Source organism: Ammospiza nelsoni, chromosome 1 (genome assembly GCF_027579445.1).
Source record: "Ammospiza nelsoni isolate bAmmNel1 chromosome 1, bAmmNel1.pri, whole genome shotgun sequence".
NCBI classification, from domain to species: domain Eukaryota; kingdom Metazoa; phylum Chordata; class Aves; order Passeriformes; family Passerellidae; genus Ammospiza; species Ammospiza nelsoni.
This window is the reverse complement of record NC_080633.1, coordinates 142,954,795-142,981,349: the sequence shown is the minus strand read 5'-3', so window position 1 is coordinate 142,981,349 and position 26,555 is coordinate 142,954,795. Positions and strand designations below refer to the sequence as shown.

The following is a 26,555-nucleotide window of genomic DNA, read 5'->3' as shown; positions in this document are numbered from 1 at the left end:
AGCTGGGCTTGCTCATAACATCTCTATGCACTGTCTGTTTGCAGATGTCATTTGCAGCAAAAACTAGCCTGTATGGGATAGAAGAAAATCACCAAATGCATCATAGAGAGACAGAGCAGCTCCATGTATGCCCTGCAGCAACCAGCAAGTGCCCTTTGTGTACAAAGGTGTGCTGGTTTTGGCTGCATCAGAAGCAATTTTTTTTTCCCAGTTTTTTGGATTTGTGCTGAACACAAGGTTGATAATATAGAGATGTTTTTGTTATTGCTGAGCAGGGTTTGCACAGAGCCAAGGCCTTTTCTGCTTTTCCTACAGCCAGGCTGGTGAGGAAGCTGAGTGTACAGGGGAGGCTGGGAGGAGACACAGCCAGGACAGGTGACCCAAACTGACCAAAGGGATATTCCAGAGCAAATGACATCATGCCCAGGATATAAAGTGTGGGAAAGAAAGAGGAAGGAGGGGATATTTGGACTGATGGTGTTTGTCTTCCCAAGTCACTGTTACATGTGATGGGGCACATGTAACAGAGATGGCTGAACCTGCCCATGGTAAACAGTGAATTAATTCTTTGTTTTGCTTTGCTTGTGTGCATGGCTTTTGCTTTCCCTATTAAGCTGTCTCTATCTCAACCCCTGAGTCTTCTGGCTTTTACCCTTCCAATCCTCTCCCTGATCTCACTGGTGGGGGGAGTGAGTGAGCAGCTGCCTGGGCCTTGGCTGGGGTTAAACCACAACAATAGGAAACTGTAGTAAGCCAACACCCAGTTTCCACCCCCTGTAAATACCTGTGGTTGCCCAGTTACTGTATGGCCAAACCCAAGCCACAGTGGTGCCACTTCAGAGCTCACCTTTGGCACAGAAAAACTCAAGTACTGCATCTGATTCCTGCCTGGTGATGTCAGTAGAGATGGAGACCTTGGAGCAGAAAGCCATATAGGTATAGACAGCATTAGTCAGGAAAGTTTTCTAGCATCAGAAAAGACACCAGGGAGCACAGGTAACTGCCAGCATCCCAGGAGAGCCTGTTGCAAAAATTTCTCTCGTTCCTGTTGATTCCAAGTTGAAAAAGAAAACTTTCCTAGAAAAAGCAGAGTAAGGCTCAAGGTTAACAGAATCACTTATTAAGGGTTTAAGAGCAGATGGAGGCAGGGGCTCTGGAGAAGGTTTCCTGTAGATGACCCTCTGTCATGTCAAATCTTGATGGATTTATGTGTCTGCAACAGCTTGTGCATCAAGATGGGATCCTTATCACCAAAATACATTTCAAACCCCATTTTAAAAAGCAAAATCAGAGTTAGCCAAAATTCATGCACATCCACCATATTTCCAAAATAGTGACTGATTTCTTGTTACCAATGACCTCCACTTCAAGAGTTTCCTCCAGCAGACAGGAGAGCAAGGCACTGTTCTGGAGTAGGAAATGCAGAGGCAGCAAATAGATCCAGTCACAAGGAAGGTGGTAAAGCTTTGTAACTTAAAACCTTAATAGCAGGGTTTTATTTATCTTGAAATATAGGTGAGGGGTCAATTTATGCCATACATAAAAAGTTTATGAACCAGTGCTCAGCACTGTGCCCAGGAGCCCCACATCAACCTTTGGGTCCAGGATCTTGATTCACAAGTGCATAAAACATGTCAGGACCCATCCTGTGGTGCAGCATGGCCCACATCCAAAATACAGCAGTCTGGTTCACCCAGTGCTGGCAATGATCCCTCCTCTAGGCTATTCCCTTTTCCCTGAAGTCATTCCCAGGAGGATCCAAGGCCATCATAGGCAGAGCACCACCAATTGTCCTTGGGTGTCTCCCAGGGTAGGTGAAGCCACAGCAGGGACCATGGACCCTTATCCCTCTGCAAGCTTCCCCTGCCTGTCCTGCCCTTAAAGAATCCAGCCTCACAGCCTAGAAGCACCCATGAGGTTGTGCGAACACACCACCAGTACTGCCATGAGTGTACTGACACTCACAGTTAGAACTCAATAAGTCAATGCTTGTACAGTTCAATACCGTATACTTTTATACTGTATATATATATATATATATACTGTATACTTTTCTGTATATTTTCTCTAGGCAAGACAAATTTTCAGGACCATATAAGTATCAGCCCCTACATCAGGGCTATCAGAACCCACACCAGGGAAGAGAGTGTGAAGATGCCCTTGCCTGAATGAAGGATGTGAATCTGCACCTGAAGGAAACCAGCTGCATCACAGAAACCTGAAAAAGCTGTAGATGCATAACAATGGCTCACAGGTAAACAAGGTGTTGAGCCAAAGAAAACTCATATGTTCCCATAAAAAAACAAATTAGCTACTCTAATAGCATAGGTGGAACCATCTAAAATTGGATGAGTATTCAACACACCCCACTGGGTGCTTCTCAAGAACTGCTGACTACCTGTGTTCCTATTGCCTTAACATTAATGAGTATTTCAGCGTTTGACCCATGGTTCTGCCATTTGTCATTGCTGGATTGGTAACCTGTGCTTGAAGAGGGTTTTAAGCTCTAAAACCTGGATGCAATACTAGAAATCACTTCTTCAATGGGCCTTGACAATCTCTACCTTCTGAAAATGATACCAGCAAAGGCCAAACACTTCACTCTGCACCTTCTCTTGACTCTGCCTGAAGCTCCTGCCTGCCATACACCAGTCAGTGCAAAGGCCTATTTCAAGCAAAATTGTCATGTGCTTGCTTTAGTCCTTCCCTAACAATTTCCAACATCCTGTTTACCTTTTTATCTGGTGCTGCCAGCTGGGTGGAAGCATGGAGAGGACCAGTCATGGTGATTCCAGGACACTCTCAGTTGGGTTCCACCATCATCACTGGTGTTGGACAGCAGCACAAACAACACGTGTGTCACCAGGTGGATGATTTGCTCTGCCTGGTGGCACAGCTGAAGGGAGGAAGCAGAATGGTTCAGGAGCATCAGGGACTCTAAGAAGGAGACAGACTGGCAGAACCTGCCTTCCTGAGACAGGAACAACCACCAGAAAAAAAATATGATCAAGGATCTCCTGTATCTTCCTCCCCATCAGGCAGAAAACAGTAGCTCCAAAGAAAGGAATAAATGGATAAAAAGTCCTTACCTGGGCAGCAGATTAAATCCCTCCCTGTCCACCTCACTCTCCCAGGTGCCTCCGTACAGTATGCTTGAGGCTCTGCAGGTGGAATGCCAGTCAACATGTGATGAGGATGAAGGGCCAGCTATACCAGAGGCATTGACAGAGTCAGAAAGGCCTAAACAAGACATCACAACCACCTCTATGAGGAAGAAAAGTTGAGTTGTAGTTGTAGGTGATTCCTTTCTAAGGGGAACAGAGGGTCTAATATGCTGGATAAATGTTCCTCCTCTTAGGAAAGTCTGATGCCTCCCTGGGATCCAGCTTCAGGACAGCTGCAGGAAACTTCCCAGCCCCATTACTGGTCTTCCACGTGGGTGGCAGTGGAGCTGCAATATCCCAATCCAAGGGTCGTCCAAAAAGACTTCAGCCCCTTGGCTTGGTTGGTAAGGGAAGTGGAACACATAATTTTTCCCCTTATCCTTCCAGTTGCTGGCAAAAACAAGAAGTAAGAAACAGATGGACCCAGCCCAGTTCATGGCTCTGGGGCTGGTGTCACTGCCAGAATTTTGGTTCCTCTGACAATGGGATGGGCTACACAGCACCAGGCTTGCTGCCATCAGGTGAGATTCACCTTTCTCAGAAGGAGAAGGGGCTCTTTGCTCAGGAGCCAGGGGGGTTCATTGAGAGAGCTTTAAACTAGACATGCCAGAGAAGAGGGATAAATAATATCAGGCTTGCCTGTGACAAGCTGTGGGAGGATGCACCAAGGTTAAAGAGACAGAGTGCTAATGAGGGCCCTCAGACAAGCAGCTCTAGTGGTGTTGTCCTCATTGGAGAACACTGTAAATCTTATGGAGATGAGACAAGGACACCTGGGATAATAGAGGCAATCAGGGAAACACCAGTGAAATACCTCAAAGGAATTAAGGGGTGCCCCTCTAAGAAGGTGACACAGCTGACAGCCCGGCTGAAGGACCTCTACACCAATGAACCCAACAGACATGAGCTGGAAGACACCGTGCTGCTGGAAAGCTGTGACCTACTTGCCATTGCTGAAACTTGGTGGGACAGATCCCATGACTGGAGTGAGGCTATTGAGAAGGGAACCTTGTGGTTGGTGTCACTACAGGCCACTGCAGAAGGGGAACCAGCTGATGAAGCCTTCCTGCTCCAGCTGCAGGAGGCATCGCACTCTGTGGCATTCACATTATCTGAAAAATTCCCTCACCCAGGGTTTTTCTCCTGGGAAGCTGAAAGGCAGTGAGAGAGGCCTCAGAGAAAAGGAAAATAATTCTTATCTCATTTGCTTCTCCTGTGTTGTGCTCATTTGAAATGTGTTTGGAGATTGTTTACCCACAGGTGATTGTTTCATTGGATTCTGGTGTGAGCTGTTTTGATTCATTGGCAAATTGGGGCCAAGCTGTGTCGGGACTCTGGAAAGAGTCACAAGTTTTCATTATTGTCTTTTTAGCATTCAATAAGTATCTTTTCTGAATTCTTTAGTATAGTATTCTTTAATATAATATAGTATAATAAAGTAATAAACTGGCCTTCTGATAAGATGGAGTCAGATGCATCATTCTCTTCTCCTCGTTGGTGAATGTGCATTTACAATAGCACTCACAGACTCCTGTCCTGCTGGGGGAATTCAACCCTGACATCTCCCGGGGAAGTAGCACAGCAAGCTGTAAGCAGTGCAGGAGAGTCCTGGAATGCCTGGAGGGAAACTTCTCCAGCCAGGCAATAGCCAGTCCTGCCAGAGGGGACACAATGCTGGACCTGATGGCCGTGAATGCAGTGAGCTCAGCTGGGACACCAAGACTGGAGGCAGCCTGGGCCGCAGGGATCGTGCAGTGGTGGAGTTCACACTCCTGAGGAATGTGGGTCAGACAAAGAGTAAAATGTGGACTCTGAATTTTAGGACAATAGGACCCCCTGGAAACTGCCCTCTGGAACAAGGCAGCAGAACAGAGCTGCCAGATCTTTAAGGATGCTTTCCATAGAGTGGGAGAGACCGTAATCATCAGGAGCAAGAAATGAGGCAAGGAGGGCAAGAGATTGGTGTGGCTGAGGAGGGACCTGCTAGTAAAACTACAGGGCAAGAAACGAACAGGCAGCGGAAACAAGGACAGGTAACCTGGGGAAATTATAGGGATGAGGTTTGGTTGTGTTGGCACAGGGTGAAGAAGGCCAAGGCACAGCTGGAACTGAACCTGGCAAGACTCAAAGAATAACAAGGACTTTTACAGATGTGTTCACCAGAAAAGGAGAGTCAAAGAAAGAAGCAAGGCCATGAAGCTGCTAACAAGGGATGAGAAAAGGCCTGAGCTACTCAACAAGTTTTGCCTCAGTCTTCAATAGAAACCTCTCTTCCACACCTCTCAAGTGGATGGACAGCAGGATGGAAACTGAGGGAACAAAGTGATTCCCTCTATAAGAAAAGATCGGGTTTGTGAGGAATCTGAGTAGCCTGAACTTACAGAAGTCTATGGAACCCAAAAAGATACCTGCCTGTTGTCATTATATCACAAGAGTTTTATTGTCATTATATTGTAAAGGTTCCATATTGCTGGAATTTCAAACCTCCTTGATGTTTCTGGTAGGCAGCTCCTCTAAGCACTGACTCTTCCTTCTTCTCACAGTGGCCACCTGACTCCAGTTCCCCTCAACCAACCAATCCACTCTTTTATAACACTCTTCTTATTGGCTACAGCTGTGGCCTGTAAAGTCAGGCCTGCTCCTGACTTCATTAACCTGCTAATTATTAACCTGCTGGGTTAATAATTAACCCAGCTGCAACTCTTTAGGGGGTAAGATTACTTTCCATACTACATTTATTTACTTATATTCTATCCCCCTACACCTGCCAGAGTCCTGAGGGAATTAGCTGATGTAGTTGCCAAGCCACTCTCCATGATATTCAAAAATTCATGGCAGTCAGGTCCACACAACTGGAAAAAGGGAAATGTACCCATCTTTAAAAAGGGTAAAAAGGAGGAACCTGGGAAATACTGACCCATCAGCCTGGGAACACCATGGAGCAGATCCTCCTAGAAGCTGTGCTAGAGCACCTGGAGAACAGGGAGGTGATTCAGCTGTTCAGCCAGACAGCTTCACCAAGGACTGTGAGGGGTGTGTTCATCTGTGGACAAGAGAAGGACTACAGATGTCAGCTCTCTGGACTTCTGTAGGGCCTTTGACAAGGTCCCCCACTACCTCCTTTTTAAATTGGAGAGCTATGGATTTGGTGGGTGCACAGATCTGTGAATAAGGAAATAGTTCAATGGTCACATCCAGAGGGTAGTGGTCAATGGCTCAATGTCCAGACATAGTGATGAGTGGTGTCTCTCAGGGCTCTGTATTGGCATCAATACTGTTCAATATGTTTATCAATGACACAGACACCAGAACTGAGTGCACCCTCAACAAGTTTGCAGATGAAACCAAGCTGAGTGGTGCAGCTGACACACCTGAGGGACAGGATCCCATCCAGAAGAGCCCTGACAGACTTCAGGACTGGGCCCATGGAACTTTCATGAGGTTCAGCAAGGCCAAATGCAAGGTCCTCCACAGGTACTGAGGAAACTCTCAGTATTTATAAAGGCTGGGGAAGAAATGGCTCAAGAGCAGCCCTGCCAAAAAGGACTTGGGGGTGCTGGTAGATGGGTCTGGCCATGACCCAGCAGTGTGCACCCACAGCCAGAAAGCCAATTGTATCCTGGCTGCATCAAAAGCAGCAGGGCCAGCAGGGCAAAGGAGGTGAATGTCCCCCTTTGCTCATGTGAGACTGTCCCCAGAGAACTGCATCCAGCACTGGGGTGCCCAGCACAGGAAGGACACAGACCTGTCAAAGCAGGGCCAGAGGAGGGCCTGGGTGATGTTTAGAGGATGAAGTCAGTCTCCAATGAAAACAGACTAAGAAAGATGTTCAGCCTGGAAAAAAGGCTCCAGGGAGACCTTATTGAGGCCTTCCAGTACTTGACAGTGTTCTATAAGAAGGATGGGGACAAACTTTTCAGCAAGACCTGTTGCAATAGGACAAGGGACAATGGTTTAAAACTGGAAAAGGGATGATTTATACTAGCACTAGGAAGATGTTTTTACAATGAGGATGATCAGACACTAGAACAGGTTGCCCACAGAGGTGGAGGGTAGACACCCAACCCTGCAAACTTTCATCATCTGGCTTGACAGGGCTCTGGGCAACCTCATCTACCTGAAAATGTCCTTGCTCATTGCATTGGCGTTGGAGTAGATGAGATTTAAACATCCCTTCCAAAACAAATTATTCTATGATCAGGACTACTTTTCCTATTTACATTACTTTGCTTACATTAACAGTGGATTTCAGTTACCATTTAAAATAGCATGGCAGCTTTTATTGTCAGTACCTTGAGTAATTTCATCTCAGCAAGCTTAGTCATGCCTCTGTTCACTCTGCACTGCACAGAACAAGAGTTTCACAGGGGACAGTTTAGGAACTGCTGACACTATTTTCCATGTAGTACTGTGTCATGCTGAACAAGCCAGAATTTCAGGATGAATAATTTATCAACTGCCCATATTTATTCTGGATTGAACGGATTTCACTTTTCTGCAGAATACACAAGCTGGTTTCAGAGAGCAGTATGTCCAAGAACTATGACCCAACAGTAAATTAATGCCCTCCTGTCACAAAACAACCCATGAGCTACAACAGTATTGCAGCAAAGACCAACACAGGTTGGTGGGGATGTGAGTAGCCTTTGAAGTAGCAAAGATCACAGATTACACATGGAAAGCCAGTACAGGCAGCATTTTCCACACCTTTTCCACCTACCCCACCCCTGTGGTGTTTGTGAGATCCCTAGGATGAGGTAAGAGATGAGAATTTGACTCCATGTTCTCAGAAGGCTGATTTATTATTTTATATTATATTAAATTATATACTAAAACTATACTAAACTATAGAGAAAGAATACATCAGAAGGCTAGAAAAGAATGAATAATAAAACCCATGACTTCTTAGAACCTCGACACAGCTGGACCATGAGTGGTCATTAAATTGGAACAATTCCCATGCTGGGTAAACAATCTCCAGATCACATTCCAAAGCAGCAAAACAGGGAGAAGCTGAAGCTTCCCTGCTTCCCAGGAGAAGAAATCCTGGTGAAGGGATTTTTCAGAAAATATCATGGTGACGTACCCTGTCTGCAGTGCAGCAGCTGAATCCTGTGTCCAGTCTCAGGCCCCTCACTACAAGAAGGACACTGAGGGGCTGGAGTGGGCCCAGAGAAGGAAGTGGAGCTGGGAAAGCTCTGGAGCACAAATATTGTGAGGAGCTGCTGAGGGAGCAGGGGGTGCTTAGCCTGGAGAAAAGGAGGCTCAAGAGGGACCTTATCCCTCTCTACAAGTGCTTGAAAGGAGGCTGCAGCCAGGTCAGGGTCTATCTCCTCTCCCAAGCAATCAGTGACAGGACAAGAGGAAATGGCTTCAGACTGTGCCAGGTGCAGTTCATGCTGTGCATCAGGAAGAGTTTCTTCACTGGAAGGGTGGTTATGCACTGGAATGGGCTGCTCAGGCAAGTGTGGACTCACCACCCCTGGAAGTGTTCAAGAAGCAACTGGACATGGCATTCAGTGCTATGCTTTAGTTGACATGGTGGTGTTCAGTCAAAGCTTGGACTTGATCTTGGCAGTCTATTCCAAAGTTTATGATTCTATGATTCCATGACACTGTCAGTCTCCTCTTTCCACTACAAGCAAGTTTTCATACTCCTGCACCATGTGAACATCTAAAAACCCACCACTATGTAGCTACTTCTCTTCTTCCTCTACCCTCTCCAGCAGCTGCAGCTGCATCAGTCTAGGAAGAGAGGGGTGACCACATCTCACAACTCCTATCTCCTTGTGCCCACAACACTTACCTAACAGCACATCATTGCCATTAAATGTTGCAATGTAGAAATCCTTTGAATTAACCCCTTCAGAATTAGAAAATAGACAACTCACAAGTTGCATCAAATATGCCTGCCATTCTGCTCCTCTCAGATTCTGAATCGTGCCTGTGACAAAACCTTCCTCGCGTGCTGCTTTATTTGTGGCATATAGGTGTAGAGAATGAAAATAAGGATTTACAGACCATCTGTTGCATGCTGTGGCTCAGCACTAGGTGCTGCTGGATTCCATTTCTGTTTTACCTATGGACATGACTCACTCACTGCCAGCTCTACTCTTCCTAGTCTCAGCTGACTCAAGAACTGCTTTTCTCATGATTTCTCCACCACCACCCAACATCCCTCTGCATCCATGAGAAAATAACTGCAGTCAGGGACCACAGAACACAGCCTGAAATTCTGCCCTGCAGCTCTTCCCTGGGGCAGAGCTGGTGGGCCACCACCAGCAGGAGTTGGCACCCAGCCAACATACCAAAGACCAGCTCATCAGCAATCTCAGCCAGAAGCCCCATTCTGGGCTGCTGTGTCCCAATGATCCCACTCTGGCTGATAATCCAATGTCAGCCTTTCCTCTTGCCCTGAGGACAAAGCAGAAGCCATTTCATGGTTGTATTTTCACGCTGATCCTTCTTACACACACACACACACCCCCCCCCCCCACCATTTATCTCTCCCCCAGCAATTTCCAATAAGTGATTGCTACCCTGATCAAGACACTTCACCAGGCACTGAATTCAGGACAAGAAAGGAAAAAGTCCTTATATATATATATATGTACATTTAAACATAAATAATTAGAATTTTACCAAACTCTTTAAGCAGAGACAGACAACAAAAATAATCTACAGATATAACAACTTTTTATTTAGGTAAGCTGAGGATGTGTATTTGGCTCAGGACTTTTTATCCATGATTTTAAAGAGACTGACTGCAAATAATATAAAAAAATAAAAAATGTAAAATTAATCAATATTTTCAAAATTGTCACAAATTTTGAAAACATTTGTATAAATCCTGCAAACTTTGTGTACCCTTAAAGGGGCATAATTTAGTTACCACATATATTTGAAAATATTAGTACTTTACCCTAAAGTTTCAACATAGACATATTCATGATGAGTGTAATTTCAAGAGGGTATCAAAAGTGATCATGGTTAGAAAAATATACATACTTTTGCTTCTGGAAAAGAAAAAGTCATTTGAAATATCCATCAAATAAAATACTAAATAAAGTCTCTCCACAGATTTTTTTTCACAGTCCAAGATAAAATGGATGTTTATACACAGCTTATGCAATCTGTCATTTTCAAGGTAGAGTCACAGTTTCACCAGTACAGAAGAATAAAAACCTGTTACTACTCTCCAGACTGCTGCCTGCACCATGTGTGATTGTTTAGGCATGCCAAAAGAGCAGAGCCATTCAGTGATATCCACACAAATCGTAAGAAAGGTAGAGAAAATGCAGATGCACAAGAGCAAAGGAAATCACACTGGTAACATCGAGAGGAATAGTGACCAATAGGAACAGACATGAACTCTTTAGTAGCATGCAGTAATTCCTACAGGAAAAATAATCCCACCACACTCCAAGTATTAAAAGGACACTTTCATGGTGCTTTTCATTAATTTTCAGAAGTAATATTAAAGATTACTGTCTACTGGAAATAGCCTGGACTCAATTTGTTTCAGTGGATACAGTTTGTTGCTGTGCTTCAGTTCATGGCAGTGTTAAACTTCAGTTGCACACACACCAAGCAGAACAACTCCAAACTTTCAAGGTTTTGAAGGGAAATGAGATAAGAAGAAATTTTCAAAAACATGTGCTTTCACTACCTGAGTGCTTTGCAGTAGCCAACAAAGCAAAGATTTGGTTATTACTTGTTAAAATGAATTCTAGCGTAAAGAGGGAATTCAAAAGAGCAACATGGCACTTGCAACAGTAATTGAAATTAAAGAAATAGTGACACGTCAAGAGCTGACATCCTTTACAGTGTCCTTTTAAGTGTCAACAGACCAGTATCTTAGCTGCAACAGCAACAGAACAGATGCAAATCCTAACAAAATAACCAAATTGAGAATGTTACGCTATTTCACAGTAATAGTCTGTGGAACTACTGAACAGAAAAAAGCATGAAGGATAATAGCAGCATGTGGTTTACAATTTTAACTTCTCAGTTTATTAATATTAGTGGTGCACTCATCAATGCATAAAGCAAGGAAAGAAATTCTGTCAAAACTGTCAATTATCTACCACGTCAACACTTAACTATGGTCTTTGTAAACAGCTAACTCCTTTTTCAAATTAAATTGTAAAGAAAAGATATTTACATATATTATATATGTATATAACCACAAAATCAAAATTAAGTTAAAAGCTTATCAAGGAAATTGCATTTTGAGGAGAACATGATACAATATTAAATAATACATGTCCAAAGATTTTGAAGGCATTGTGATTTTCATGCTTTCTTCCTCCAGTCACTTTACCCTGGATTTTAATAGACTAAATACTTCATTTCAGAGTAAATGAGTGGAAATATTATAGAGCAGCTCCGGTAAAGAATAGCTCCACTACTGACAATTGCTCGAGGTATGGTGATCCAGGACTCTGACTTAAAGCAAAAATAAACAGCATACAAGGCCACAGCAAAGAAGTGGCCAATCAGTACCATTGGTTTGGGAGATAACCTGCATTAAAAACAAACATAAAACTAGTGAATAAATAGCATCAGAAAGAACTGAAAAACTTCCATTTTACAAATACAGATCTCCACCCAAGATCCCACAGCCCCTTCTGATTTAGGCAGATCTGGTCCTGCCAACTCAACTGAAAAATACAAACTTGGTTCTCTTGGGCTGCTCCAGTCTGCATTCCCTTCTATGGCAAGGCCAACATACACTGCTGCTTTCTCTTCATTTCTAGTTCTCTTTGTCTATCTCTTACTCTTTGTCTTCCCCCAAAGGAATATTTTAAACAGGCTTTTCAGTTTTAGCTCCCAGTCCAAAAGGAGAGAAGTATAAAAGCACACATTCTCCTATGTTCAGAGTAGTAGGGTTTACTGTGCATTCACAAGTTTCTGAGGGGCCATTCAAACACCTTCCCAGCTAGAGACTTCCCTGTTCCTTACAGCTGTTTATGGGAGGCCTCACCCAACACTACTCTCAGCTTGTGAAGTAGGAATCATCTCCACCAGCTGCTCTGGACCCCTCTACCTTATTCAAATTCCTGTGCCACCTACACTAGGGGCCACCAGCTTTTTAGTGGCCTTTTTTATGCACAAAGAAAAAAAATAAAAAGAACCAGCACTTCAAGACTCAATTTCCAATAAAGCTCCAACCTTCAGTATCATCTTAAAACCCAGGCTCATGTGGGCCATCCTCCCTGTGTTGAGCAGCCTGATGGGGGCAAAGCAGATCTCTCAGGGGCACACAATAACCACTGCCAGAACAGTGAACTTACACTGACAGCAATCCAACAGGACCTGCAACACATTCTCCTCCAAGTCTGAAGTAATGGAAACAGGCTTTCTTTAGCTGATGCAAGGAATCTACAAAATTAATTAAAATTAATAAAGCAAATATAATCAACACATACTGAAACATTTTTCTGCATGCACAACACTGATATTAAATCCAGGACTTTGTTGTTCTCTTCAATTCAGCTGGACTTTAAGCTGCTTTTATTTATACAAAGGATAGTCTTACAGAATATCTACATATTTTTGTATTAACTGACTATTGTTTGCTTTGGTTTGTTATTTAGCTCTAACTCCAGACTTGCCTTTACATTGCTAAAACTCTATTTAAAAATCTAGGCAGAGAACACAAGAAAACTTATTACAATTCTTTGATTGATATATTTTCAATACATAACAATATACACACAGACATGGACATCCCCTTCCCAGTCATATTTATTTACCAAGTTGTAACTAATCAGAGGTTAACTTTAAGATATATTTACCATCTGTGGCAGCAAAGAGCTCATAAAGTGCCTGGGCAAGAACATTCACAACAAAAGAATGAGATTTTTTTCTTGACCAGTAAAATGTTCTTTTTGCCTGAAAAAAAATAACAAAAAGAAATATTTCTGTGAGTAAATACAAAGGAACATTCAAAAGATTTCCAAAGAGGTGAGGTAGCAAGAGTCATGCTCATGGATATGTAGAAGGGATTTAGTGATATGCTAGGCTGATTCCAAGCTAGGTCATTAAGGAATTTCAAAAACTTGTTGAACCAGTTATCCAGGCTCCCCTCACCTTAAATATAGGAGGGAAAAGTTCCAGAGCATGTTTCTCATCCTACAGGGGGTGTCTGGGATACAGCTGAAACTTGAAGGATAATGCTCAGGTAGTTCCTTCAATTGACTGGTAATAAATAGGAAATGACCAACTCTGAGGTGACTAGCTGCCATTAAAGTGTCTGCGTGTGGCAAGACAAATTCAGATAAATCCTGAACTGTCCTGGCATACGGGGTTCCTCCAAGTGCTTCTCAATTTTCAAATACACTTTTGGAACCTTCAACTTGTAGTCTACAATTACACTACCTGTAATTTAGCCAAGACAATACATCCGCCCCCTTAAAAATAGTAAACAAATAAATCTTATTATCTACTCATCAGAATTTTGGGACTAAGTATCACAGAAAAAATAAACCTTGCATGAACACTGATGGAGCAGATCCTGGGAAAGAAGGATCCCTTCTAATTTACTACTCAGATTAATGCAGCAGGCCAGGCTGAGATGTCTCTTGAAAGACTGGGTACACAAGCTCATTCTTGTCCAGGTTCCAGTCACACAAGTGTAATGGTTCAAACCCACCACTTTTAGGATCAATCTGGTTAAAAATGCCCTATGAAAATGGGAATATCAGGGTATCCCAGCAAAGTATCCTGACTGGACACAACACACCAGCCTCCTTAAGTAAAACACAGCAGGTCAGTGTGCAAAGTCTTGAAACTGCCTGTTGCCACACAGCACAGCAGTTAATTCACATCCACTGGTGAATACCTGATACCTGAATATTCCAGCCAAAGCTTTGAGAACTGCTATGCCTCACCAGTAACTCACTTGTCCCTGAGTCGCATAAAACCTAGAAGTGTGTCACTGAATTGCAGCAGAAGCTGTCTAAAATACATCCAAAATAAAGAATCACCTTAAGAACATCAGAATCTTCATAAAGGTCTGGGATATCCTGGAGCAAACGTCTCCATATTTTAACATCATTTAAAATAACACTCATTCCTCCACCAGTTAGAGGGTGTCTTATATTATATGCATCTCCTAAGAGAAGAACACCTAGGTAGAAGAGAAAAAACAACAGGATACTGCACAACTGTTATGGAATCTTAAAATTCAAATCCTCTGTAAAAAACATCAAATTTACTAAGAATTCATTCCCACCAGAAAATAAGATGTGTAACAACTAGAAATTAAAAAACAAAATCCACAAAGTATGTCTTTAAATTAAAAGGCTTAAAACAGCTTTCAGATAATCAAAGTCAAACTATTTTTTCCCTATAGGTATGTGTGTTCATGTGTCAAAGAATACACTTTTTAAGTTAATTTCTTCAATTTTTTATCATTATTTTCTTAGAAAGGCCACATTGTATAAGCTTAAGCAACTGAGTAAATTAAACTTACAGATAAAGCAGGCATTGACTTAATATCTGGTGTCAATGTAAAGATTCCAGTTAAATGCTGCCCAAGGTACACATTTTCAAAATATTATTTTTTATAGAAGATTTATGAGACAGTTATATTGAACAACAAAAATAGATCCAAGACAACAAAGTCCTATGCCCCAGAAGATGCTTATAATGCCTTTTTTGTTCCTTTTATTTCATAATACCCACCTTTCTTGTTTACAGCTGAGGGAGGCAAGAAGCTGGCTGGCATAGTCCTTAAACGATCATTCTGAACTGCTATTAAGAATGGCTCCTTTAAATGATCTGCAACAACCAAATATTTTAGTTACAGCAGTTAGACAAAGACACAAATCATTTGTACACAATCCATTATCTTCTGAGATATCACAGAGTCACAGAATGGTGTGGGTTGGAATGGGACCTTGAAGATCCTGTAGTGCCAACCCCCCTGCCATGGGGGGAGAGACTTTGCCTTGACCAGACTGCTCAGAGCCCCATCCAACCTGGCCTTGATCATCTCCAGGGATGTGGCAACCACAAAATCCCTGAGTAACCTGGTTTAGTTCCTCACCACCCTCACAGTACATTATTTGTTCATAATATCTAATCTAAACCTACTCTCTATTTGAACTCTTTCACCCTTGTCAATAGTTCTGCCCCATCTTTCTGGTAGTACCTTCAGGTACTGGAAGACCACACTTAGGTCCCCCCAAAGCCTTTTCTTTTCCACACTGAACAAATCCAACTCTCTCAACCACTCCTCATGGGAGGAGCCCTCCATCCCTGTGGTCAACTTGGTGGCCTCCTCTGGACTCATTCCAACAAGTCAATGTCCTTCCTGTGCCGGGGCCCCCAGAGTTTTATACAATCCTGAATCGCTGACCTCACCTTTACATAATCCTGAATTGCTTTATATAATCCTGAATTGCTGACCTCACAGATGTGAGCTGAACAAACTTCTGTGTGTTGTGTGGTGTGGAGCCAAAGAAGGGTAAATGGCTCCTGAAACAGTGACTGTGCACATGGGAAAAGCCACACAGCTCTATCAATTCAATGAAATGTGTCTCCTTTTTTTGACATATTTAAATGTGACAATTCTCTAGAAGCCTCTCCAGACTTACCAGGTAGTTGTGGATGAATGGTTTCAATCATATACTCTTTTAAATTTTTTGGCATTTCCCCTCGAATATCAACAAGGACTCGAGTTTCAGTTGAAGAAATCTTATAGATTAGCACTGGACTTGTTTTAGCTAAAACAAGTTCAGCATAATTAGCTTTAAACTGTGATGCATCCTTAAAAAGGAAAGAAGGGAAAGAAAGATTGAGACTGATTAATGAAAAGGTATTAAACATCAGACATACAAAATAATTTTCTAAAACACTTTTAAAAAAATCCTCTTTCATATAAAGCTTGTGTTATTATTCTCTTGAATGAAAAAGTGTTTTCAAAAAGAAAGTTCTGAATTTCAGTGCAGCAACAATTCTTTTGCCAATACATTTTAATATTTACTAGAATCACTAGCTTATCCATTTCATTTGAATGCCTCACCAAGTTTTAATATATGCCATTAAAAACCTGTAACATAATCAGTGTAGGAGTTTTCAATAAGCTAATTTTGTTTTCCTTTCATAAAGAAAGTGGTGGGAGGGAAAGAAATCCACTAGTCTAAATACAACTGAAGAAGAATCACAGGGCCCTATCTAATGAGGTCTTAAAGGAGATCCCAAAAGTAGACAAACTTGGGCAGTGCTAACTGGATTAAAGACCCAAAAAGTACTGGAGTTCCTACCAGTCAGTGTTCCCAGGCTAGTGAAAATTCTGTTAGCTTCAGTTCATGCTCCCTTAATTATTTTTGCTGTTAATGCATCCGTTAATGCAGTAGACACAGAGTGAAAGAACCAGACAGGATCTGCCTGGATTCTCCAACCACCCAGCCACCGACCCAGATGCCCAGTCCAAAACCAGGACACCACCTTCTCTCTTGACATCTGTAGGTCCTGAAGGCAAACATGTTCATATGGGTTACAGGGTAGCCCACCTTCAGCAACAGCACAGTGGTTTATATAGGATTATACTTAAAAGTTACCTTCAAAATGCAACCAACAAAATGGGAGGACACAGTAACTTTGCTGGATATCAAGTTTTTCCTGAATTTGGAGAAAAGTCCATCAGCTACAACTGTAAGTGGAGCATGAAGTTCCTGCAGCATAAATTAAATATAAAGATAAGACACCATCAATTTTGCTACAGAACAATGAGAAGCAATTCCCAACATGGGTATTATAAATACTGTGGGGTTTGCCTTCCTTGTATTCCTATTTATCTATTTGCTACACAAGCTGATCTAACAACATACTCCAGCTTTTTTAGAAAACACAGCTATGGGAACTGTGTAGAAACTTTGATTAAAAAAATACAATAAAGAGAAGTATTTGGTCCCTTTGGGCTGTAATGCTCACAGAAGAAAAAAGAAAAAATAATAATTTCAAATTAAAGAACTATGTATAAGCAGCTATAGAAAACCAAACCAAATTATAAGAAACTGACAAGCTGTAAGCACATAGGCTCTTCTTTAAAAGACCATACAGGGAGCTCTGAGCAGTTCCAAATTTACTTAGGAACTAGCCAAATAGTATATATATGGACAAAATACAAATCTGAGTAAACTCATCAGGTTCAGCCTGAAGGTCTGTGCAAATTCTAATGTTTAACACATACATTCTTCTCGAACATAAGCAAATAATTCCAGTTACTAAAATGTACTTTTATGGTCATATAACAACATTATTATACTAGGAACCATTTAATGGTAGGTGCTTCCTTCTATCTACAGCTTTCTCAGTGTCAGTATGTTCAGTGATTGAACTTCAAATGGCAATAGATTTACAACAAGCATTAGTCCTCAGCTTTGAGTGATTTCATCTGCTCGGCATAAGCAGTAAGAAGTATTTCTCCTTTTAGCTTTAAGTTTGCAAGTAAGGCAAAAAAGGCACACTGTGTTTCATTAGTACTCCTAGGAAATCTTTTACTCTTGTATGGGTGAGTCACTCTGTGAGCGAGTTCCTCTATGAGCAGTTGCCACCAGTATTGGAGTGAATTCATAAAATCCTAGAATATTCTGAGTTGGGGGGGACTCACAAGGATCTTCAAGTCTGACTCCACTTGGTCACACAAACTTTAACATCTTTTACTGTGTGAAGGGAAGTTGGACAAAATCAGATGACAGTAGATGTGAGTAAGGTAAAACATGTTTTATGTGTCTGTGCTTATAGAAGTGAGCTCCTGAGTAGAGTTACCTCTACTATGGATTCACCTCTTTCCTATGGATTCCTAGCTTGGATGACTGCAAGTTCTAATTTTTCCTGCAATTAGACCAAAGTCACCTGTCCATATCAGTTCCCTGCTGTCTAATGAGTAGAACACTCATGCTACAATTCCTCCACAGTCAACACAACCAACCTTGAGTCTATTCAGTTGCCCAGTTTTGAAAAACTGTGTAATTTTTAGCATACTGGCTAATTTGAACCTCATTTAAGAGAATAAAAATCTCAAAGGTAATGTGGTGGAGAATGTAGGATGGAAAGAACAGAGAAACACATACACAACACAGCCACTTTTCTTTATAAAAGCAGGTTAAGGAATGCAAACAGGCTTGAGTTTGGGGTTTTTATTCAGCTAAGAACTTCCTAGCTGTAAAAACTCACAGGTAGGGAAACATAGTAAATATAAATGTATAATGGAAATTTCTAATAAACTAGATTTCTAAAATCAAAGGAGATCTAAGCCAACAAATGAGACAGCTCTTTCCAGCCACAGAACTTCTGCATTCAGGGCAAAACATGAATCTGTTTATCCCCAGTATAGAGACAGGAAACTTAAGGCCTTTAGAACAACATCCAGACTTTCAGGAAAGATGCAGGCTACAACACTGGTCACCTAAGTGTTCAAATAAGTCACACTTAAAATTACAACAATAACATCTATAAGTATGTGAAGCTTAAAAACAGAACTCAAAACAAAATACACGTTCCCCTTCTACCCCTCAAACAAAATAAAACAAAAACACCCTTCTATGTTCCTGGATGATAAAGCAAATTGAATTTGGGAAATAAATCCCAACAAACACCCTTCTCAATGCAAAAAATCCTCCTCCTCTCCAATATCCCTGTCTTTCCCACACCCATGATTCAGTGGCTTATTCTCTTTCCTGATACAGTTTCATTTATTTTACATGGCAGCTAAGACAGACCAAGGAACAGACTTGGAACTCACTCCTCCTCCAGCTACCTCAAGAGGGGTCAAGGGTGTTGTTACTTCTCTGCTCTGCTGCAGCACTCAGCCATTGAGTGGCTGAAATGGCACTTGCCTGAGGACAGCCTAAAACCAGCTTGTTCCCCTAAGCTTTAAGTGCTTTTAAAAGGCTCTCTCCTGTTTGGTTCTGTGCCACCAGCCCCATCTCAAAATGACTTAGAGATGGAAAGATGTCAGACACCTCTGATCTTAGAGATCTGAGCAGGATCTTCCACCTACCCAGGACCTTTCTCCATCTAGTAAGGAAGGGAGCATGGCATAGGCAGGTTCCCATCTTTCCCATCAGAGTACATCTACATAACTGTAAGTAACAAAGGAACTTCAAAGTCCACAAAGAAGATCACAAATTTGGTTTTCCTGGAGAACAGGCAGCATATCCAGAACTTCAGTACAGGAGGTTCCACCCAAACTGGTCTCTCCTAAGTTCACACAGTTTCACAGCATTTAGCCAGCAGTTTAGCATTAAAACATGCCAAAATTCTTTTTCTGTCATCCAAGAAATGACAAGACAGAGCTTTCACTATCATAAAGTAGCTTTTTCATTCTCATTCCCTCACTAGATGGTGGAAGTATTTATGGAAATGCAGACCACTACACACAGCTGAAGCACAAATCTTAATATACTGTTCTTTTCACCAGGAACTCTTGAAAAATTTTAAACTCCAGACATATGAATAATGAAATAAATAGTAAACTGAATTCTCCAGAGAAATGGAAAGCAGAAGCTTCATAAGAAGTTATAACAAGAATACCCACATTCCCAGACTGTATGCACTAAAATCTTTGGCTTTCTTGATAACTACATTATTTCTGTACCAGGGCTCTGACATACAAGCTTTTAAAAATTATATATATAAAGCAACCCTCAATTTTCTCAACAGTTTAACAAAGATTGTAACAGAAAGCTCTTACCTTAGTGTCACCAGTTTCTTTGTCCTTGTACTGAACACCCACAACACAGTCATCTTCCTCTAGTAACTGTAACACAGTCCCTTCAATGAATTTTGCACTGAAATGAAATAGAGGGGTTAAAACAGAAGAGGATTAATGATGCCAGCATTTCAAGGCACTAGACATAGACAGAAAACCAAATTTTCAACAATGTTGTCTCTGCCAACACAATTTAAATTTTGCAAAAAAAAAAAAAGGTTCTTGAACACTTTCTGAAGCCACATTAAATGTCAAAAAGTGTTGGTCATAAATTTCACTTTGACACTACCTTTGGTTTGATACTTGAATATTCTAAAGACTGTACTGTTTATCATAAACATCCTGTCACTTAGTAGAGTCCCAGCTGTGCCCCACGGCCCTGTGAGAGATGCTGAGAGGAGTTTCATGCCTAATAATGGTCAGAAATCAGGGAGCTGCCTGAGTCATCCCTGCCAAAAGCTAGGAATCGCTGACAGTGCAGGTGAGAACTAACTCTGAGGAGAATTAAAGAGCAGGATCAGCAGCACCTAAACCCTTAAGGTGAACACTAGATAAAAGTCAGGCACACAATTCTCAGAGCAGTCCAAACTAACCTAACCTGCTTAGGACACAGGTATCTAGTTTGTCACCTCAGGAATCTGGAGAGAGTTCTGGGTTTTTTTCTATTTATGCTTTTAAAGTTCTGCTAACACGTTCAAGTGGAGCATCCCCTGCTTCTATCTCCCAACCAAAACTATTTTGAGTCAGAAATTAAATCCCTCTAAACTTAATATTCTTTGTTGGATCCAAGCTGTTAGACCTCACCAGAGCACTTCAGACTCAGCAGCTTGAAATGGGACACTCTGAATCTCTTGCAAACATTCCATATCCAGATGGAATTCCTCAGCTTTAAGAACTGAGCTAAAGGTGCACGTGAGAATACAACAGCTTGCTATTTTAGGCTCTTAAAAGGAATACAAGCATCTCAAGTAATGGGGTTTCTTTCCCCTGGCATCCAGCACAGACATTTCAGAGCAGCTCATGACTGGCTTAATTTGACAATAAACAGGCACATTGGCTGTATCAAAATATGAATGGTTATGAGTGAGCACTCAACAGAAACCTCAACATGAGGGACAGCAGCAGCATGCCAGGGAATCAGAGTCCTGCAGATCCTATCAGCTCTACGTTTCTTTTACAGCTGTTATTTCAGTTACCTGAGTGCTCACTTCTTCATCTCATTCTCATCCACTGTGAGTTTACAATTATATATAATTAGTTTATTATTATAAACCAATGATGCCTTACCTCCTTCTGCAGCAAAAATAACTTATTTAAAATACATTCATATTGCCTAGTGCTTATAAAGAGGATATACTAATCAGTAATAATTATCCCCTATATCCTCAAAAGCTTTGTAATAAAACCCAAAATCTCCTGGCATTATTAAGAGTTCTTGGTCTTTCAGTGCACATAAACATGCAGTTTTCTATGCCACAAATTAAATGGCAAGCAAGCATACACAAAAACATTCAGGAGTGTGTGGAAAATGGGAAAGGATATCATTCAAGTCATGAACATGATTTTTGCAAGTTTTTGTTCCAAATCCTGTGTACAGCTACTGGAGTTTTTCCCACAGGCTGAGCACTCAGATGCCCAAATTTCATTGAACTCAGAGCCTCGAGAAGGCTTTAGCTTTCAGAGCTAGTGAACACAGTCACCATTAACTGTAACTGTACTACAGAGCTGCTATCTTTAGTGCCACTTTTAGTAATTCACATGATATAACAAACATGAAAGGAGAAAGCAATTTCCTAGCTCAGAATAAAGACGTTAGGTAAAAATATCATAATGCCATATGGCCCTTGTAAAGGGCCATATGGCACTATGATATTCTTAGGGGAAAAATTATTTAGGGGGGAAAAAAGACAGTACAAAAAAAATACCACACAGAAAGCAGCACCTAGAATCTATTCTATTTCAATAAAAGTTTACTTCTCATCTCCTTTATAGAAGAAAGAAAACATTAAAGAGAAAGCACCAATTTTTTCTTTTAATTATGAAAAGAAATTGTCTTCAAGACTCTGAAACATACAAATTATTAACTGGAAAGAGCTACTTCCATTTAATGCTCCTTTTTAGTTACTTTGGCTTATTTCTTATTGTCAAAAAAGAAAGTAAAACAACGTACAAATGTAAACACTTGATTTCTATCATCACTGATAACATCAGTGTCAAAGCTACAGCTACTGCCCAGTGCAGGAGGGCTGGACCATCTGACCTTCAAAGGTCATCCCTTCTAACCCAAACCACTCTGTGATCTAACATTTCGTGCCAGATTTGCCACTCATGCCTTGCCTAAAGAAGTTCTGTGCGCTGCTCACCAAGAGGAGGTCACTACTTCTGATAAAATGCCAAACACAAGAATCAGCAGAAGAGAATCAACCCTGCACCTGTGAACTGTTCTCTCTCACAGATGGGCAAATATCTTGCCTAATATTTAAAGCTGATACTCCCTTAAAGATTAAGCTGTCCCAAAGTGTGGTATGTATATGATATGTATGTAACTTATAAACTTGTCTACAGAGAGCAGAATGAGTAACTCCAGCTGCTACGTTATCTCACTCCTGCTCATCACAGCCCTCTGTGCTGGGAAATGGTTGAGGAATCTCATGGAAATGATGGGAACAATGCTTCTGAATCTCTGGATCCCAACTGTGCTGTTCACAATGTGACTCACTTGGGCTCTGCCATGGCTGCCCTTCGGAGGCCCATGATAAACTGGCCATGATGAAAAGATCTTCCACTGGCCACATGTCCATCTTCAGATGTTGGATAAGGAATCTCAACCTCCAATTTGCTCTCTAGATCATGAATTATGTAACCATTTACTATTTGTGAATCAATACCTTCTACTGTATCTGCAAGATAAAAGCCAACAAATGGATTAAAACAAGTCTTTAACAAAGCCTAATTATTTATTAAACGCATTTCTTTACACTGGGTCCAATTTTCTTAAGCAAAATACACATGCTGAAAGAAGAGTATTTTCAAAATAGCAAACTGGAAATACACAAGTGATTTTTAATTCAAATGTTAAGTGCAGATAATGTTTTTCTTATTTTTTCCTGTAGGCATGCTTTAACTAAATACACTGTTGAGTGTAGTAGATCTGTTTACACTCTGAAATGTACCCACCTTCAAGACCCAGGTCTCGAAGAGCATTGAATCCTCCAGGCTGCAGCAATTCTCCAACTATCCTGTCAGGTTCTTTCAGGTCCCTCTCTATCACAGTCACCTTCCTTCCATCTCTGGAAAGCACTGTGGCCAAGGAAGAACCAAGGACTCCTGATCCCACAATGATAATTTCTGGATCACATTGGGGTGACAATGTTGTGTTTGGAGCGGTCTCTGTCAGATACACATCTGAGAAGTTCACTTCTCTTTTACCCTTTAGAAAAACAAAACCAACAAAGTTACACATGCCAATGGATATGTACCATAACCTTGTCAAGAGGGCTGACTTTGGAGCAGCTTTACTCTGAGCCAGGGTACTGAGGATGCATTGGAGGTTGGAAGGCATCTTGCAGCTTAGTTTTGTCCAAAATTGAATCTGTCACACTCTACAAGGCAACAAAAGCACAACAAGCAGAGAAAAGAAAAACCAACACTGCTGCAAATCAAGACCCTGGCTAAAACCTGCTATAAAAGGCAGTAAGAAAAGGCTGTCCCATATTCGTGTCCTATAAAATAAGACTGATACCTTCATGCCAGTGAACCACTCCAGCGTGGAGGCCTTACCACTTTTTAATGAAAAAGGTATTAGATTTCCTGGAAAATGTATTTCTCTGGAAAACACACTCCTTTTAAATTATACTCTAAGTGAACCTACCTGACTAACTAAACAGCAACTTATGGTAATATTCAGAATGAAAAAGTGTCAGCAGAAGCAGCTGCCTGGGAAATGCTTTTAAGAAGTAGTCCTGAAATGAAGACTCATGTAACATCTAAAAGTATAATCAATATCACCATTCATCGACATTTAAAGCTGTTAAGAAGTGACATATATTGCACAGGACATCAGTTAATACAGAACTGGCATCTTAAATCAGCTCTATTATAGAACCTTCCCCAACAGCACCTAATCACATACACTTCAAAGTGAAAAATAATTTTGGGGGCAACTCCAATGCAAAGCTGCAAATCATTTCTCCAGCTGGTAGATGAGAGTTCAATTCAGTCTTTCACAAATGCCTCAGCACTGCAGCGCTGACATTGGTAAAATATGATTGCATCAGTGAAACACACTGACACCAGAATTTTTAGTGGCCTAGTGTCATGTTTGTATCTACAATACAGCAAGAGAGTGCAAAACTATCTGAATTCAGGTAGCACAAGAAATTGGTAAAGACAGGCTTGAAGAGAAAAATAAAATAAAAATCAAAAACCTTTGACTTGCAGCCAATACCAGTTTCATGTATTTCTGTGTGAGGGGTCAGTGCTCATGTGAAATTGCCCAGAAGTACACAGGAAAGAAGCCAAATAGTGCTGACCACAGATGCACTGGATATCTATGTCCAGTTCATAGTCTTGGATGGCAGGACTCCAGCTAAGCTCCAGGCACCACCTACAGCTCTTCACTTGTTCCACAGCAAGGGAACTGACTGACTATCTGAGCAAGTCCTGCACCTATTGTACAAGCAATAGATCAGCAATCATTTCCCACTAACTCCATCTGCAGTTGCATAAACAAATGTGTTTTATCCATAAATATTATGAAGCTCATCAGAGAGTTACAGAATGGCAGAGGTTGGAAAGGGTTTCTGGACATCATGGGGTCCAAAGCCCCCGTTCAAGCAGGGTCAGAGCAGACTGGCCTGGGCCCTGTTTTGGATACCTCCAAGGATGGAGACTCTTCCACCTCTCTGGGAACGTTGCAGTGCTTAGTCACCCTGGCAGTAAATAGTGCCTCCCAATGCCCAGAGCAAACATCTCTGTTTCAGCCTGCTCAGCCCCTCTCTTCCAGTCACCAGGCACTGATGGAAAAAGCCTTGGCACAGCCTTCCTGGCACCCTCCCTGCAGGTATTTACACACAGCCTTCTGTTCTGGACAGTCACTCGGCCTCTCCTCATAGGCGAGATTCTCCAGTCCTTCAGCTCTACAAGAGATTGGCAACCGAAAATATTTTTCGGCTACTACAATAAGCCTTTACTCCAAATCTTTCTTAAAACATATTTGTTCTGATGCTAGAAAACCCCTGGTCAACCACTGTCTACCACAAAGTAAGTTCCACTCTTTCTTTTGCCATCCAAAACTGACACAAAATATGTCAAATCAAGCATCCAGCATCTAAAGACAAACCCTGTCCATCCCTTTTTTAGCTCTTTTCCCTCACCAGAGCAGCGTGTCAGCGGCCAGAGGGAAAAGCAGCAGGACCCTTCACCTCATGTGCCGCGTCTGAATCCAACTCACCTTTCTGGATTTGGGCTGTTCAACTTGCTGAGACGCCGGGGTGGGTTTGGCCCAGAAGAAGCCAACCAGCGGCAATGCTGAAAGCACATCAGAGAGCACCCCCAGGTGCGACTTCTGCTTCTGCTGCTGCCGCTGCCGGGGCCCCCTGAAGTGGTACCTGTAGGACAGCACCAAGCCGAGCGAGAAAAACACCAGCACGGAGAGCAGCACCTCCTTGTTAGCGTAAGTCATGAGGTCCCCACACTTTTTATACACGTAAATGAAGGAGGCGATACCCAGGAAGGTCCACATCGTGAGGGTCACTGATCTCGGTTGTTGCTCCAAAGCTTCGCCACAGATGGATGCTGCCGAAAACAGGGTTTCGTGGAAGGGATGAAAAAATGTATCTATAGAAAAGCGACGATCTCCTTTTTACTGGAAGGTGGGGAGATTTCAATAGAAAAACAAGGAGCCCCAGAAGAGGAACAAGCCCCACCTCGCCAGGCTGCCACAGAAGCCTGGACAGCGATTCCAAAACCGGAAAAAAGAACAATATAGAAAATGTCTTCTCAAGAATTCCCTCCCGGACACGCGATGGCGGAGGAGCTGGTGCTCGTCTCACCGCCCCCAGTCACCCCTCGGCCGTGCCCAGCCCCGCCCGGTGCCGGGACCCTCCTCGGCTGGCGGCGGCGATGCTGCCGAGCCCTCACGCCCGGGGATGAGGCAGCGGCGCCGCGCGGGGCGGGGGGAGGAAGGTGCACGCCCAGGGGGGCGCGGCTGATGCTCTGCTCTACCTGCCCGCACCAGGGCACCCCGCAGCCGCCTCAGGCAGAGCAGATGCGGTGCCGCTGCCTCCCTCCTTGACCCGGTCGCGGCGCCCGGCGGCGCCTTGCGGCAGGAATGGGGCCGTGGGAGGGAACCAGGGGCAATGGGCGCGAATGGCGAGGGCGGCCCGCGGGAGGGGCGGCCCGCGGCCATGCTAATGAGTAACGGCCGCCGCCGCCCCGCGGGCACCGCGCGCCCGTGCCTCAGCAGCGCCGGCCAATCGGCGGCGCTATGCCGAGATGGCGCTATGGCCAGCGACCAATCGGAGCGTCGGTGGGGCGTGGCTTGCTCCCGCCGGGCGATGTGACGCGAAGGGCGGGGGGGTTGCCGTGGTGACGCTGCGGGGCGGGGCCGCTGAGGGGCGCTGGTAGGCCGAGGGCAGCGGGGGCCGAGGGGTCGTGTCCCTGCG

General features: G+C 42.6%; 1 protein-coding gene across 2 annotated transcripts; it reads right to left on the bottom strand.

Annotated features, from left to right (window-relative positions):
• Positions 1-9,838: 9,838 nt before the first annotated feature.
• Positions 9,839-26,205, bottom strand: SQLE (squalene epoxidase). 2 transcript variants are annotated; one of them, XM_059481423.1, is made up of 12 exons: positions 25,818-26,205; positions 25,343-25,686; positions 23,068-23,320; positions 22,610-22,790; positions 19,873-19,969; positions 16,736-16,849; positions 15,770-15,941; positions 14,856-14,951; positions 14,156-14,298; positions 12,965-13,061; positions 12,461-12,548; positions 9,839-11,688 (listed from the first exon to the last, which is right to left on the bottom strand). In XM_059481423.1, exons 2-12 carry the CDS (start codon positions 25,631-25,633, stop codon positions 11,496-11,498), a joined length of 1,725 nt encoding a protein of 574 aa, XP_059337406.1. In that variant the 5' UTR covers positions 25,634-25,686; positions 25,818-26,205; the 3' UTR covers positions 9,839-11,495. The 2 variants fall into 2 exon arrangements, with proteins under 2 accessions (XP_059337406.1, XP_059337397.1); XM_059481414.1 differs by having other exon boundaries at positions 25,343-26,205.
• Positions 26,206-26,555: the final 350 nt, after the last annotated feature.